Raw genomic sequence first — 15,983 nt, forward strand, 5'->3', positions numbered from 1 at the left:
AAGGCAATTACTGTCGACTTCAAACATGATGAAATCTGAATAATACATTCTCTATGATGATATTTCCAAAAGTGTATGCCAATAATAATTGAGCATTGATTTCATAGTGACTTTTGCTAGTAAATAATGAATACATAAGGGCATTTCTGAAAACTAAAGTATATTGGTCACTTTTGTTTCTCGGTGTACAACCCACAGTAAAACTTAAACCAGAATCTTTTGAGAGAGTGTCCAAGATAACTCTCCAAGCATGTAACTGCACAGCTAACCTGAAAGCTGTTGGGCTGATTCTTCATGTTAATCTCTAGGTGCATGGGATCAAATTCTGTTTTCGGGAGTCCTGTGCATGCATTTGAGGACAGAATTTGACTCATGGTATGTGGGTTACATACACATGCATTTCTCAGTCTCCTAAACTGATGTTATCATTGTGAAGTATTTCAGAAGCCATGTATCTGCACATCATAGGATAATGTGAGATAATGTCCCCATATATAGTAGTGTATGGCGTGTGGTACCTCCTTTTTGGTGGCCCCGTCAGAATCTAAGGCCTAATCTCTTTAAAATAAGATTTTTACCTTTTATGGTTGTGAAGAGCACATATCAGATATGAACCAGTGCACTGCAGTCTTTCTGTATCAAATTTGGTCTCTTAGACTAGTGGAAATCTAGAGAAACCCTTTGAAGTCTACATAGAGCAGAATTAGGCCCACTGACTCAGCAGATTGACAGAAATAGGAACTCTAAGAGACATGAACTACCCCATTCATCACAGTGATGAGTTAACTCTGGAACATAATTTAAAAATCAACATCAACCATTACACAGATGATCATTTTACCAAAACATTTGATACTCTAGTATGAGTTTAATGCCATCACTATTTTTCCCAATCTAACCTCTGGCCATCAATCCTATGCATTAAGTGATTTTTATCAGTCCTTCTCTCAGACGAACTATTTTTACACAGTGAAAGTAATGGACCATTCTTTAAAAACCAATTGTCTCCAGCTTTGGTAGCACATTTCAGATCTTCAAGTGTTCTTTATGTGATCATCTCAGAATCTGATACTTAGACGCATTCTGGAATTTTGATGACGTCTCGTAGAACCCATAGGCCACAAGCAAAATGACAAATCCACTTTATAATATTGTGGGTAGAGAAACTTTTTAAAAAATTCATGAAAGGTAAAGGCTTTTTCTCTGGCAAGACCTGAATTCAGGGTTCTGTGTTTCACCTATAACAGTTGACACCCACATTTATTTCTTTTTACATTTTCCAATGTTTTGGAGGCTTGGGGTGATTACTGTATGGCACTTACATGTTTCACAGTGAGGCCCATTAATGGACTAATTAAATCATGAATAGCAATATCAGAGTAGGAAGCCACTTTCATTATATAATTTTAGTTATTAGTAATTATGATAATAATAATAATACCAGGGGGACAAATATAAACATGGCGTGAGCATGTCCAGCACCATTTATGTAAATGCAAATGCACCTGCTTATGCCAGATGTGAATTTTTCTCAGAACCTTGACCCTGCATCTTGAGCAGATAAGTTATGTAAGAACCTTCTGCAATTATTTAAGCTTTAATTTTTAAATGTTAAGTCTACACATAAAATTCCAGATTCTTATTTTAATTACATCTGTGTGAGGGGGTAAAATTGTCATTATGCTGTTGAAACCAATGAAGTTACTCCAGATTTAGACTGCTGCAACAGATCAAAATTTGGCCCATATTCTGTAAAAGTTTTCGACTCTTAAACAGGCTTTTTATTCATTTGCTTTAAAAAAAAACAATAGCATTTCATTTCAATTTTCCTATGTCACTACAGATATAAAATAATGGGTTTGGTCACTGGTGAACTCAGCATGAAGGTCTGATAATGCACAAGCAGTTTGGCTTGTAAATCTCTGGTCTCACAGGGATTTTTATTTTAAAAAGGAACCTGATACCATTTCAGATTTTAACATTTTAACCATATTTATAAACCTGCTCATAGACAAACAGAATAAGTAAATCACTGTCCATTTCCTGCCGGACCTTTTCTGGACTGTGCCTCCTTAGTACCTGACAGATACAGAATAGCAGCCATTACATTCCAACCTCCCTTTTTTCCTGATAACAAGAGACATATGTTTCTCAATCAAAGGCCATAACAGGTGTAAAAATAGTAAATGGCCTAAAGAATTGTGTTTAATGCATTTTTAATTCTGTCAGTGACCTGAATTTTACTGAGTGAGAACTAGGGATGTAATGGATTCCTGTTTGAACACAGATCTACTCAAATTGAAGCTATTTGGACTTGTCCATTCAGGATCCTACTAATATATAAATACTGGTCATAAATCAGTGCCTGATCTGACAACCCTTTCTGATAGAAGCAGTCCTAGAAGTTAATGACAATACTTGTGTCACGGAGTATGGGGGTGTCAGGGCCCTGGACACCCCACTTCCTGAGATTCACTGTGACTCTCAGCCAGTCAGTAAAACAGAAGGTTTATTAGACAACAGGAACACAGTCTAAAACAGAGCTTGTAAGTACAGAGAACGGGACCCCTCAGTCAGGTCCATCTTGGGAGTAGGGAGCCCAGACCCTGGTTCTGGGCCTCCCTCCATTTTCCCAGCCAGCTCCAAATTGAAACTCCCTCCAGCCCCTCCCCTCGCCTTTGTCTCTTTCCCGGGCAAGGAGGCCACCTGATCTCTTTGTTCTCCAACACCTTCAGTTGGCATCTTTCAGGGGAGGGGCTCAGGCCATCAGTTGCCAGGAGACAGGGTGTTGGCCATTCTCTGTGCAGACCGTATCACACTTGCCCTCTAGGGCTCTGCAACAATCACACACCCTTATCCCACCACCTAGATACTTAAGAAATGCATAGGGAAAACTGAGGCACCCACACAGTATTCAGAGAAAACATTAAAAACATTCCCAGTTCGTCACAACTTGCATAAGAAAAGGCTGCAGTATTGGGCTTCAAGGAGCAAATTTTGCTCTGTTATCCAGATGAAGTCAATGGGGTTACTCTGAGTTTACCCCATTGCACCAGAAAGAAGAATTTAGTCCTATGTCTTTAATCCCTCTCTATGGATATCTATATATACAGCAAAAAATCATAGAAATAAGGTGAAGCCATATAAGAGAAATATCAATAATAAAATCATAGAAAGAAAGGCAGCCCAATATGTTATTCTTTTGGGGGAAGACACTTCCATTATCCCTTTAGCACCCTACTACCTCTCAGTTTTGAAACGGGTGAAATGTTTTTATTAGGGAATTAGTTTAGGGCTTTTATCATCACTCCGCTGGTTATTTGGACCCCTTAGGCCTCATCCCTAGGTGGTCTTTTTGATAAAGGAGATGCTGTAGCATCCCCTTTGCCCAACCCTGCCCTACACAATTTTTGCAATGGGTTAGGAGGTGCAGTGACTTCTCTGACAGCTGGCTGAAGTTAATCTACACCCAACTCAAAGCACTTGTGCTATCAAGCCCTGTCCTTTGGTTCACTTCCTTTTCCCTTCCCACTTGGCAGTGTTTTCAGTGCCGTGGACTTCTACCAATATTACATTTGTGTAGATTGTTTGTGTAGTTCAAATCTTTTGTGCTGCCTTTTGTCCTTTATTCATTCCCCCTCCCAAGACCCTCCCTCAATTGTCTTTGAAGTTCTTCAAGTTCCTAGGAGATCACCTGTTTTGCCTCCCACGCTCTGTTGGTCTTGTGCCAAGAACAGCTTAGCAAGGCCAGAGAATCTAGCCGATTACTTATATCCTTACATCAGATTTCAATGATACCTACAAATAAAGGCAAGGCAAAGTTAATTTGAGTAGACAGAGGTAAATCCCACCTCAAAACGTTTTTTTTGCTAACACTGCTAATCTCTGCTGCCTGCCCCACCCTAGTGGCACTAGCTTTACAAAGCTTTTTCTCGGTTTACAAATGTCATGCACTATGCAGGGGTGGGGTGAGTAGCACTGAGAAGGAACAACTTTAGTGAGTACTAACAGAGTGTATGGTGGCTTCCTACCTGAACACGGTAAAAATTACAGCACCCTCCCGATGCCAAAACTCAGACATGCAAAATATGAAACAAGGGCCCCGTTCTGCTCTCTTTACTCACGTGATCTCATTGCAGTCTAGGGGACAGAGCCTCAGCTAGTGTAAATTCTCATGGTTCTATTGAATCAATGCCCCAGTGTAAAATTAAGAGAGATGGGCTCAGATTTTCAAAATAGCTCAGCATCTGCAATCCGGGACAGATTTTCGAAAGGGTCCAGTTCCAATTTAGCCACCAAAACATGTGGTCAGATTTTTCAGTGCACTCAGAGCATGCTGGGTGTTGGGCTCGTTTGAGAATCTGGCCAGTGGTGACACAATGGGAGTGGCTGGATGCTGAGCCATTTTGAAAACCTGGCCCTGGCTGTCAGTGGAGAGCACCTGAAAACCTGGCCTGAGCTCTTTTGAAAATCTGGACCCAAATGTCTTTCAGGTGTTTAGGGAGGCGACACAAATGTTATTTATTTCTTACTTAATATTTTCTCTTTAGACTGCAAGCTCTTTGGGACAAGGCCTGTCTCTCTGTCATGTTTGTACAGTAGCACAATAGGGTCTTGATCCATAACTGGACTCTTAGGCATTACAGTAATATAAATAATAAATATGAAATATGTGTTACTTTTCCACTCTATATCATGCCCCTCATTGGTACTTGCATATTTGCTGCCTCTTTAGGAGCTCAGTGCTGGGTGTGGTACGGGGACTTAAATATCGTCTGCAGTGCTGCAATGCAAAAGATCTGCAACACTTCAGGATGTGCTTCCCAAAATCATCTAAGAGAGTCAGGCATCCAGCTTCCACTGAAATCAATGGGTGTTGGGCTACTTCCCATTGCATCCCAGTTCTGTATGGCATCCGCCTACATCACTGTCCAGCAGGGCTCGAGGGACAGGTCAACATGTGCTAAGGGAGGAGCTGAGATGAGGCTGTTGCATCTGCCACTATTCAGGCCTATTGGCCTTTGCTTCCTGCATAGCCAGGGTTCAGCAACAGGCCCCGCTGCAGCCGCAGTGTGCCATAGTAGTAGCCATGGAGCAGCAATGCTGCCACCCCATGGCAGGGGCCAGAGGATTCCTTCCCTTCTCCCACCTGACTCCACTCTGCACCTGCCACTCAAGGTCCCTGTGCCATTTCAGACCACTCGGGCTAAATGTGGAAGGGAGCCATTATATGCAAACGAAGTTTGGTCCATTGTATGTAATGTACTTTACAGGGCATATTCAATAAGCTCATGGACTGACTCCCAGTGTGCTGAAACTGATATGGTACGTGCACATTTATGTGGTTACCACAGTAAACAGAGACAAGGATTGATGGACTCCTGTTCATTTGTTGTTGGGCTGATAACAAAGAGAAGTGGCTTATGTCATTGATGTCAGCAAACCATAGCATCGTGGCACTCTAAAACTTATCTGCTAGGAAAGGGACATGATTGTTTACTTTGACTTTTCCCCTCCAGCCACTATCATGGAGTGGGTTGCACAATTCAAGCATAGGATGAGGGTTTGAATATGAACCTGGGTCCTCCCACCATGCTGTATCGGTCCTGAAGAAATGCTCAGCTGTGCAGTGTCCATTTTCCTGGAAAACAAAGAGCAGTGATAGTGAGGGCAATGCAAATGAGTCTGAGTCTTGATTTCATGGATAAACTTCTATGAAAAGATTGTGGCTTTAGCAGGGACCCCAGCTGCAAAAGGCAGTGCTGTCAAGACCACAGAGAGATTAATTCATGCACTTATAATGCATTAATCTAGAAAATGTATCATAAATTTGACTGGAGTTAATTGAGTGTCATCACTGGCTTCCTGAAAATAAGCAAGTGTGCAAACAGTGGACAAATTTACCATTAATTATTCATTATGAATATTTTATCTGATGGTGGTTCTATGGCCTAGGTAAAATGGTGGTCGCTATCCATTCCCCAGCAGATAGGTTCCCATGTTATAAAAACACTACCACGATCACAACTAGCTCCCTTGCAGTCAACGTCAGGAAGGAGGCCATGCAGTCAATAGGTACAGAGACTGAACTATCCGCTGCCCCCTACAAGTGACCTCTCCAGAATAAAGCTGAGACATAATGGAGAGCTAAAATGATGGCACCCATTGCATAGCAAGATAGGACTTGCACTGAGGGATCAGATCATTGGTCCATCTATCCCATTATCCTGTCTTTGTCAATGGTCAGTGGCAGACAAGTCAGAGGAAGGTGCAAGAACCCTGCAGTAGGCAGTTATTGAAGAATCTGCACTTGTGGAAAGTTTCTTCTTAACTCCATTGCTAGCAGAGCTTGGTGCCTACCTGCAGCCCAGTCTCAGGCAACCATATCCAAGAGAAGGGAAAGGCTTCTGCCCACACCTATCTGGTCAGCATAGGCGGTGCATGAGTCTTCCATTTAGGAGGCTTAAATGCAAGCACCGGAAGCTCCCTAGAAGTTGGGGGACCACTAGCATCCAAACCATGGTCCCGCCCCCTGAGACTCCACCCCCACCCCCTCTCCACCTCCTCCCCCAAGGCCTGCCTGCCCGCTGCTCACTCCTCTCTGCCTCTTCCACCGAGTCCCACCCGCCCACCCACTCCTCTCCATGGTGGAGAGAAGCGAGCGGCGGGGGTTGCCCCAGGGGAAGAGGCCGAACAGGGGTGGGGTCTTGTGGCAGAGCATGGGCAGGCCCATGGTCTGGGTGCCGGTGGCCCCCCAACTTCAAAGGAGCTTTGCTTCTGCAGCTCCAAAGGCAGCGGGCTGACGCACCTCCAAAGTGAGGTCAGTCTTTTTTGGGAAGGCTTAGTCTCCCCCAAGCCTCTGATACGCACCACCCATTACTCCTGGGGGAATTCTGCACCACTGCGCATGCACAGAATTTATGTCCCCCACAGATTTCTTTGCTTCCCCACAGAAAAATGACTTTCTGACAGGGAAACAAAGAGAAGCCATAAGAGCAGTCATGTGACCCTCACCAGCAGTATGTTTTGGGTGCCCAGAGCAGCCGGCAGAGAGGTAAATCACTGTGGGGCAGGGGGCAGAACTGGGGAAGACCCAGCTGGTGGCTCCTATCCGCGCCAGGCTCAGCTGCTAGTCCCGGCTGGGCTGGGGAGGACGGCACTTCCTCTTCCCCTGCATGGCATCTGGGGCCGGGTCAGACCCACTCACAGAATTTCTCTCCTGGCTGCAGAAAGCTCTGCAAACTCCCCCTGCTTCTTGCACCCATCGCTACGCAGCTGCAGGGGGAGGGATCCCTGTACAGGGAGCTGCCCCTCCCCCCATGCATCCAGACCCTCGCACTGAACTCCACCACCCCGATGAGCCACCTGCACCCGGATCCCAACCCCACTGAGCCCCACTTCTCCAGCATCTGGACCCCACAGCCAGACCCCAAACCAAGCTCTATCCCCTCCACACTCAGATCCCCTCCCTGCTGAGCCCCAACCACCTTCACCTAGACCTCCCTGCAGAGTCCCATTACCGTTGCACCCAGAACCCCCCAACAAGCCCCTGTGCATTCAGATTCCCCCCCCCCCCGCACCCAGATCCTCCACTGAGCTGCCCGCACCCAGGTTGCCCCACACAGAACCTTCTCAACCCACACCTGGATCCCCCCACACTAAGCCCCTCCACACTTGAATCCTGCCTTGCTGAGCCTGCCTGCCCACATCTGGTGCACTTGGCATGGAGCGGCAGGGCCCTTGGGTGTTTCTAGTACAAACCCAGCCCTGGCACTGTGTCAGGGTTGGGTGCAGCCTCACCGCTGAGTCCATGTCCCAGAGTGGGAGCTTCACAGTGATCTCCCACCTCTGTGCAGCCAGTGGCCTGTGCTCCCCTAAGCTATGCTGGAGCCTCCACATTTATCTGACAAATAAAATTTGCAGAATTTTAAAATACTGTACACAGAATTTTTTATTTTTTGGTGCAGAATGCCCTCAGGAGTAGCCCATGCTGGTCAGCATCTCTCACTGGCTATTTTAGGTGGTTCCCCATCTAGCATTATGGTCTACGGTGCCTATCTCTCCCATTCATTGTATAGGAGCCTATACATCTAACTCAGGCTTTGTGGATCTTAGTGTTGTTCCTATGATTTTCTAGGCTTCTAAATATTAGGTTCGGTGACACTGAGCATTTGCCTTTTTTCCACCAACACTTTCTACCACAATTCTCCGTCCATCCAGTTATACAGAACAAAATGGACAACAAGCAATTTAATCCTCTTCAAACATTATAACCAAAGCAAAGTGGAAGATATGAGAGAAGTATAATATAATACGCTACATATGATTCAATTGTACATAAAATGTTTGTTTGGTGTAGAAGTGTATATTTTTAATATAAAGTTTAAATATAAAGATTCATACCTAAATTTAAAAAGTTCCTTTCTGGATCCCACCTGTTGTGAGGTAGAAACTGCCTTCTTTTATTTCCGGCGTGGTGAGGACAATTGTGGGTGCCAGTGCTTCCAAAAACAAATAATACAGTCAGTCTAATGAACTTTGAACCCTCAGCACACAGCCACAAACAGGCTGAATACAGTTTGGAAGTGAAGAATCAGGGTAATTGTAAGGGGAGAGGAAGGCAACATGGGGATGGTTTTGGGTGGTGGTCAGGGGGTTTTGGAAGTGTGGGGGAGGATTGACGCTAAAGAGGCTCGGCTTATTAATGAATTTATGAATGTTAGAAATAAATATCCATATCTTAAATACCCATAAATCCCTTCACTTTGTACTTAAAACACTTTCATTTAAAGCCAGACTGCAGCCACCGTTGCAAGGCCTCCCCAGATCTTGGGTTCCAATGCACAGGGGGTAAGTAGATGCTGCATGCATGCTACTCCTTCCATTGAACAGGTGAGTGTAGAAAGGAAAGGAGTGGGATACGCCTTGGCCCTGGTAACCTTACTCCAGATGTGAAGTAAATTACTGCATTTCTTTAAAGGGCACAATTTACTGCCCCATAGTATGCTGTCTCAGCTCTTCTAGCCGACTCACAGAAGGGAGTAGTAGTCCCATGGAACCGGTGTCTGAAATGGTTCTCTATTCAATGGCTAGTGAACAGGAGCAGCTAACAGGGGAGTTTTCTGTGTAAAAGAGTGACTATGTGATTCTTGGGGGGTGAGTTTGTTGTCCTTAAGTTTGTTTGTTTGTTGTGTGCTTGCTGCTCTACAGAAGTATATAGTGTGGTCTGTTGATTTGGAGGGCCATGTGCTAAGCCTAGCAGCCTGCTAGGCAAGGCTGAGCGTTTCTCAGTGAGGCTTTGATCCCTAAGCCCTTTAGCACCCATTAACCCTGAGCCAGGGTGCGGGGCTACTGAGGAAGAACAGGGGCTTAAAAAGCCAGTTCCTGAGTTATCACAGGAGCTAATGAACAGGAGGGAGTTCTCCAGGTAGAGGAGAAGGTAACCAGTTTTCAGGGGGCCTATAACTCAGGAACCCCTCAGTCAAATGATCCCAAATTTGGATCACTAATGCTACCCCGTGCCTCTATAATGGACACCAAATTTCAAAGTAAGCTAATTAACCATTTTAGAGCACTTACAAGAGCCAAGCTTTATGTATATAAAATGGTGGGAATGGAAACCTTTTAGCTGTTTTTTCATGAGCAGTGTAAAAATGTGTATATTGTTTTCAATTTGGGTCCCCCAAAGATTTAATGGGTGCCGTGTATTACCTTGTGTAAAACTTGACAGATTGAGATCATTTTGAGCTGTGCCTCATCATAAGAACATAAGAATGGCCATACTGGGTCAGACCAAAGGTCCATCTAGCCCAGAATCCTGTCTGCCAACAGTGGCCAATGCCAGGTGCGCCAGAGGGAATGAACAGATCAGGTAATCATCAAGTGATCCAAACTCTGTCGCCCAGTCCCAGCCTCTGGCAAATGGAGGCTAGGGACACCATCCCTGCCCATCCTGGCTAATAGCCACTGATGGAGCTATCCTCCAGGAACTTATCTTGTTTTTTTGAACCCTGTTATAGTCTTGGCTTTCACAACATCCTCTGGCAAGGAGTTCCACAGACTGACTGTGTGTTGTGTTAAAAAATACCTCCATTTGTTTGTTTTAAATCTGCTGCCTATTAATTTCATTTGGTGACCCCGAGTTCTTGTGTTATGAGAAGGAATAAATAACACTTCCTTCTTTACTTTCTCCACACCAGTCATGATTTTATAAACCTCTATCATATCCCCCTTTAGTCGTCTCTTTTCCAAGCTGAAAAGTCCCAGTCTTATTAATCTCTCCTCATATTGAAGCCATTCCATACTCCTAATCATTTTTGTTGCCCTTTTCTCAACCTTTTCCAATTCCAATATATCTTTTGAGATGGGGCGACCACATCTGCACACAGTATTCAAGATGTGGGCGTACCATGGATTTATATAGAGGCAGTATGATATTTTCTGTCTTATTATCTATCTCTTTCTTAATGATTCCCAAACTTCTGTTAGCTATTTTGACTGCTGCTGCACAGTGAGTGGATGTTTTCAGAGAACTATCCACAATGACTCCAAGATCTCTCTCTTGAGTGGTAACAGCTAATTTAGACCCCATCATTTTATAGTTGGGATTATGTTTTCCAATGTGCATTACTTTGCATTTATCAGCATTGAATTTCATCTGCCCAGTCACCCAGTGTTGTGAGATTCTTTTGTAGCTCTTCACAGTCTGCCTGGGACTTAACTAGTTTGATCTTTAACTCTAGGCAAAAAAACTATTTAGAAATATTTTTGAAAAATGGCTTTCTGGGGGCAGAGGGGGGTTTAAATCTCCTAAACTCCTGGCTCAAATGACAACAAATCTGCATCTTTAATCTTATCCTGCACCCTCCTGAGGCACACCAAATTTCAAAGAAATCCTACTAAGCACAGCAATTTAAAGGTCAAATCTAAGTCCTCTAAAACAGATGTCTTGATGCTATCTGAATTATAGCAGTACCGGTGTGTTGCTATAATGCAGGAAGCTGGGAGAGTGGCTTACATCATTGAGAGAGCATGTTTATAGACATAGTGGTTAGAGTGAAAAAACAATAATTGTTATCTAACAATTCAGACTCCTGCAAGTACAGAACATAGTCACAGAAAACAAGTGTTATACAAGAGATAGGTATTAATTACTTATTATTTTAAAGAGACATGGTAACCTAAATATGGCTCCAAAGTAAATGCTATAAAACAAACTTTAAAAAAATCTAAAACCAAGACAAATGTATACACAACTTTTAAAAGGTGCCCAATGGAAACAATAAGAAAAGGAGTACTTGTGGCACCTTAGAGACTAACAAATTTATTTGAGCATAAGCTTTCGTGAGCTACAGCTTTCTTAAACATTGCTTTGCAATGCTTCAAGCCCAAACTTTGGAGCACTACATATATGTCAGTGAAACTAATTATAAACAAATGAAATTGTCCTTATTCATTTTCATAGTCAAACAAAGAGCATCAGCAGTGACCAGACCATTAGATTGGTAAAATACACATTGATTTTTGATGGTGAAAGAATTTGATAAGGAACATAAATACACATGCTGCAGATAGTTCTTTGAAAACTTCAGCTCAGGGCACAGCATTAGTCAAAAAGTCTAACAGAATGTGAGCAACTATTAGGAAAGGGATAGAAAATAAGACAGAAAATATCATAATGCTCTGCTCATGAGATCAGCCAACTGTGCTCGCTCTCCGGCCACAGTCCATCCCCTTCCGTCTCCTCCCAGGCTAGGAAATCCTGGAAAAGGTTCAAAGAAGGGCAGCAAAAAAAAAAAAAAAAAAATCAAGGGTATGGAATGGCTTCTTTCTGAGGAGAGAGTGAAAAGGTTAGCATTCTTCAGCTTAGAAAAGAGACAGATATGATAGAAATCTATAAAATAATGAACAGTGTGGAAAAAGTGACTAGAGAAGTGTTATTTACACTTTTTCACAATATAGAACCAGGAGTCACCCAATTAAATTAATAGGCAGAGGGTTTAAAACAAACATAAGGAAGTACTTTTTCTCACAACACCGGGGTGAAAGTAAGTTCAAGGACTTACCCTTACGACGAAGGGGGCGTGGCCTCAACCGGAAGAGGCAGGGCTTTAAGTCCCCGGGGCCCTTTAAATCTTGATTTAAAGAGCCAGGGCTCCAGCTGTGGTAGTGGCAGCTGGGAGCCCAGGGCCCTTTAAATCACCCCCGAGCTACCAGCTGCAGAGGCGGCTGGGAGCCCCAGGGCTCGCGGGCAATATAAAGGGCCCAGGGCTCCACCTGCCACTTCCGCAGTGGCGCCCCGGGTCCTTTAAATCACTGAGGAGCCCTGGGGACTCCCGGCTGCCACCGCTACCCAGGGGCTCTGGGCTCAGCAGAGCTTTAAAGGGCCTGGGGCTCCGCTGTGGTAGCAGCTGCCGGAGCGCCGACCCCTTTAAATCCCCACCTGAGCCTGCTGCCCAAGCCCTGGGGTAGTGGTGACTGGGCTCCATCGGGGATTTAAAGGGCCCTGGGGCTCCAGCTGCTGCTACCGCCCCAGCCCTTTAAATGCCCGCTGGAGCCCCACCGCCACTACCCCAGGGCTTCGGCAGCAGGGCTCCGGCAGGCATTTAAAGGGCCAGGGCAGTAGCGGTGGCTGGAGCTCCAGGGCTCTTTAAATCCCTGCCAGAGCCCCCCCACAACCCCTACCCCAGAGACTGGACAGCAGGGCTCAGGTGGGAATTTAAAGGGCTTGGGGCTCCAGCCGCCGCTCCCGCCCTGGCCCTTTAAATCCCCTTCGGAGCCCCGCTGCCGCTACCCCAGGGCTTCGGCAGCAGGGCTCAGGCGGGGATTTAAAGGGCCCCAGGAGGATAGCGGGGGCTGGAGCTCCGGGGCCCTTTAAATCCCTGCCAGAGCCCCACCACTGCTGCTACCCCAGGGCTCGGGCACCAGGGCTCTGGCCAGGATTTAAAGGGCCCCAGGGGGGTAGCAGCAGCTGGAGCTCCAGGGCCCTTTAAATCCCTGCCACCGCTACCCTGGGTCTCGGGCAGCAGGGTTCAGGCCAGGATTTAAAGGGCCCCAGGGCAGTAGCAGCGGCTGGAGCTCTGGGGCCCTTTAAATCCCCCCCTGAGCCCTGCTGCCCGAGCACTGGGGTAGCAGCGGCAGGGTTCTGGCGGGGATTTAAAGGGCCCTGGGGCAGTAGCAGCGGCTGGAGCTCCGGGGCCCTTTAAATCCCCGCCAGAGCCCTGCCACTGCTACCCCAGGGCTCAGGCAGCAGGGCTCAGGCCGGGATTTAAAGGGACCCGGGGGTGGGGGTAGCAGCGGCTGGAGCTCCAGGGCCCTTTAAATCCCCGCCGCAGCCCCACCGCCACTACCCCAAGGCTTTAAATTGCCCTCTCAGAAAGCCAGTCCTGGTACGGCTCACTGGCTCTTACTGGTACGCAGTACCGGGGTGTACAGGCTTACTTTCACCTCTGCACAACACACAATTAACATGTGGAACTCATTGCCATGGGATGTTGTGATGGTCAAAATTAAAACTGGGTTTAATAAAGAACTAGATACGTTCATGGAGGATCGGTCCGTCAGCTGACGGCTATTAGCCAGGACAGTTAGGGATGCAACCCCATGCTTGGGGACCTAAGCCTGTGACTGTCAGAAGCTGGGAGGGGAAGACAGTGGTGTGGATCACTCTAAAATTGCCCTGTTCTGTACACTCCACCTGAAGCACCTGGCATTGGCCACTTGGAGACAGGATACTGGGCTAGATAGACCGTTGCTCTGACCCAGTATGGCCATTTTTATGCTTTATTTACAACTTATGGTTTCAAGATGAACACTATTCCTTTAAACTAATGCCGCATGCACACAACAGGGAATTGTTAGGTATTTATGGCTTGCTCCTTATCCCACTGAAAACGGTGAGATTTTGGCCACCGACATCAAAGGCAGCAGGGTTAGGCGGCCCTAAATGCACAATGAAAACAGGCCGGTGGTTTCTTAGTGCCCTAAGTAACCTCCAGGGAGAGCATTTCAGTGCTGCCGGCGCACACAGGGCCGGCAAGAGGAGGCGACCGCCTTGGGCTGGAAACGCGCAGAGAACGGCAACAAGTGTCGTAACAGTTCACCGTGGCTAGGGGCTGTGCTGTCTTTTTTTTTTTTTCGAAGTAGAAAAAAATTTATTTGCGTAACACACTTACACAAATCACCAAAGAGGATACAACAAAACTATGCAACAAAACAAAAGCAAACGCAATGTATAACACAGCAGCCTTCAGGGGAGAGAAGTGTTCAGGCTTGCCTGGGCCCAGAGTGGGGGGTCTTCCTCGACACTCGTGGTCTTCCACCCTCTCGAGTTACCTAGTGCCACGCCCAGTGTCACCAACTATTCCTCTCCTGAGAGTGCCCGACAAGATGGGCATGGCTGCGGGGCGGGCAGTTTAGGGAGGGGGGGAACGGGACGTGCACCCACGTGTGAAAGGGCCCCTCCTAGGTGGCGGTGGTGATGGTATCCACAGCGGCAGGGGCTGGAGTCTCTCCTTCTCCCCCTCAATCAAAGGGTCAGACGGAGGGAACCGGATGGGGTCACTGAGCAGAGAACCTTGGACAGCGCCCACCGCGCCTCGAAGGCGTCAAGGGAGTGGGTGGAAGGGGCTGTGCTGTCGGCAAGCCCTCCGCTGTGCCTCAGAGCCGGCTTTCCCCCCGCGCCCCTGAGCCACGTAGTTACAGGGCCCTACGTTTGGAGCGGAGAGACCCGGGCCTCAGGTGTGCGCTGGAGGGACAGCGCGGCCACGCCGCCTGCGCGCGCTCTCTCGCCGCGGGCCCCCCTCCCCGGCCAGCCAATCCTCGGCCACCTTGTCCCGGAGCCTCGCCGGGCGGGGCTGAGGGTTCGGCCGCCTCCCGGAGCCCGGCGGCAGCGCAGGGACTTGCCCGCCGGGGAAGCCGGCAAGGGGGGGAGGCGGCGGCACATGACGTGTCTCCGTCATGGAGCTCAGCGTGATTCATCAACAGCAGCGGCGCGCCCGGGGCGGGATGCTGCGCCCGGTCCCCGCTTAGAGCCGGGCCAGGGGCGAGCCCCGCTCTCTGCCCTGCCGTCTCCTTGGCGCTGGGTGCAGCGTCCCTGGCGGAGCCAAGATGGAAGAAATCCTGAGGAAGCTGCAGAAGGAGGCGTCGGGGAACAAACACAAAGCGATCAAGGAGAGCTGCGGCTGGGCCATTGGTAAGGAAGCGGGCAAGGCAAGGGGGCACCTGCCCGGTGCCTGCCCCATCCCGCCCCCGCGACAGAGCGCAGACAGCCCCCTGCTTCGCCCGGCTCCCATTATGGATACGCTGTTAATGTATTTGCAGTGTTTCCCCCCTCCCCCCCATGCACGCGCGGTGCCTGCGAAATCTCTACCTGTCCCCCGTTGATTTAAAGGCACCCCAAGCCATAGCTGTGCTAAAGTATTTTTACCTCCCCCCGACCCCCCTTTGGAGACTCTAACGTACATATTGCTATCGATTTGTTGGCCTTCAGCGTGAGCGCCAATCGTTCAGGAAAGCCGAGCTGTTTGTAGTGTTTCCTTTTCCAGCCGGGGCGCAGACAGGCTTAAGTAGGATTGCTTTTAATGATCTGTTTTTCGAGCTGCATATATGAGCTTGCAGGTATATGACTCAGTGGTTCACCACTGCTGGAAGGGTGATGTGAGCCCACTGCAGGCAGTTTCCTTGCACTTGTAGCATCACTGGTTTTATTGAAATTAGGTTTATTGCATTTGCCTTAGTTGCCAGGTAAGTAAATTCTTTTGTCAGGCTTTCGTTGTAAAACTGTTCAGAAGGGAATGACCCAAAGAGTGCCTGGTTGACACAACACTGGGGAGCTGACATGGTCCAGCATAGACTGTATAGGGTTAGCTATTAACATATGAAAGGCTGTTAACTACTGCTAATGAAATTTGAAAAGGACATATAATGAGAACAGCTGTTGAGGTTGCAGTACTTCTGGGTAGAGGAATTACTCATCTCTCACA

General features: G+C 47.2%; 1 protein-coding gene and 1 long non-coding RNA gene across 12 annotated transcripts in view; one reads left to right on the top strand and one right to left on the bottom strand.

The window, feature by feature from the left end:
• Nucleotides 1-2,858: 2,858 nt before the first annotated feature.
• On the bottom strand, nt 2,859-8,537 carry LOC122465063. The gene is made up of 3 exons (XR_006289622.1): nt 8,404-8,537; nt 5,578-5,641; nt 2,859-3,798 (listed from the first exon to the last, which is right to left on the bottom strand). It is a non-coding gene; the product is annotated as an uncharacterized LOC122465063 (long non-coding RNA).
• Nucleotides 8,538-14,864: 6,327 nt separating this feature from the next.
• Nucleotides 14,865-15,983, top strand: part of ARFGEF3 (ARFGEF family member 3) — a 123,491-nt gene continuing 122,372 nt past the window's right edge. For 9 of the 11 annotated variants that reach the window (XM_043543010.1, XM_043543011.1, XM_043543012.1 and 6 more), the window contains exon 1: nt 14,875-15,193. In XM_043543010.1, coding sequence (XP_043398945.1) covers nt 15,109-15,193 — 85 coding nt within the window. In that variant the 5' untranslated portion in view covers nt 14,875-15,108. Of the gene's footprint in view, nt 15,194-15,983 lie in introns of all 11 variants that reach the window. The other 2 variants (XM_007058073.4, XM_043543009.1) reach the window with 2 other exon arrangements.

Source organism: Chelonia mydas, chromosome 3 (assembly GCF_015237465.2).
Source record: "Chelonia mydas isolate rCheMyd1 chromosome 3, rCheMyd1.pri.v2, whole genome shotgun sequence".
NCBI classification, from domain to species: domain Eukaryota; kingdom Metazoa; phylum Chordata; order Testudines; family Cheloniidae; genus Chelonia; species Chelonia mydas.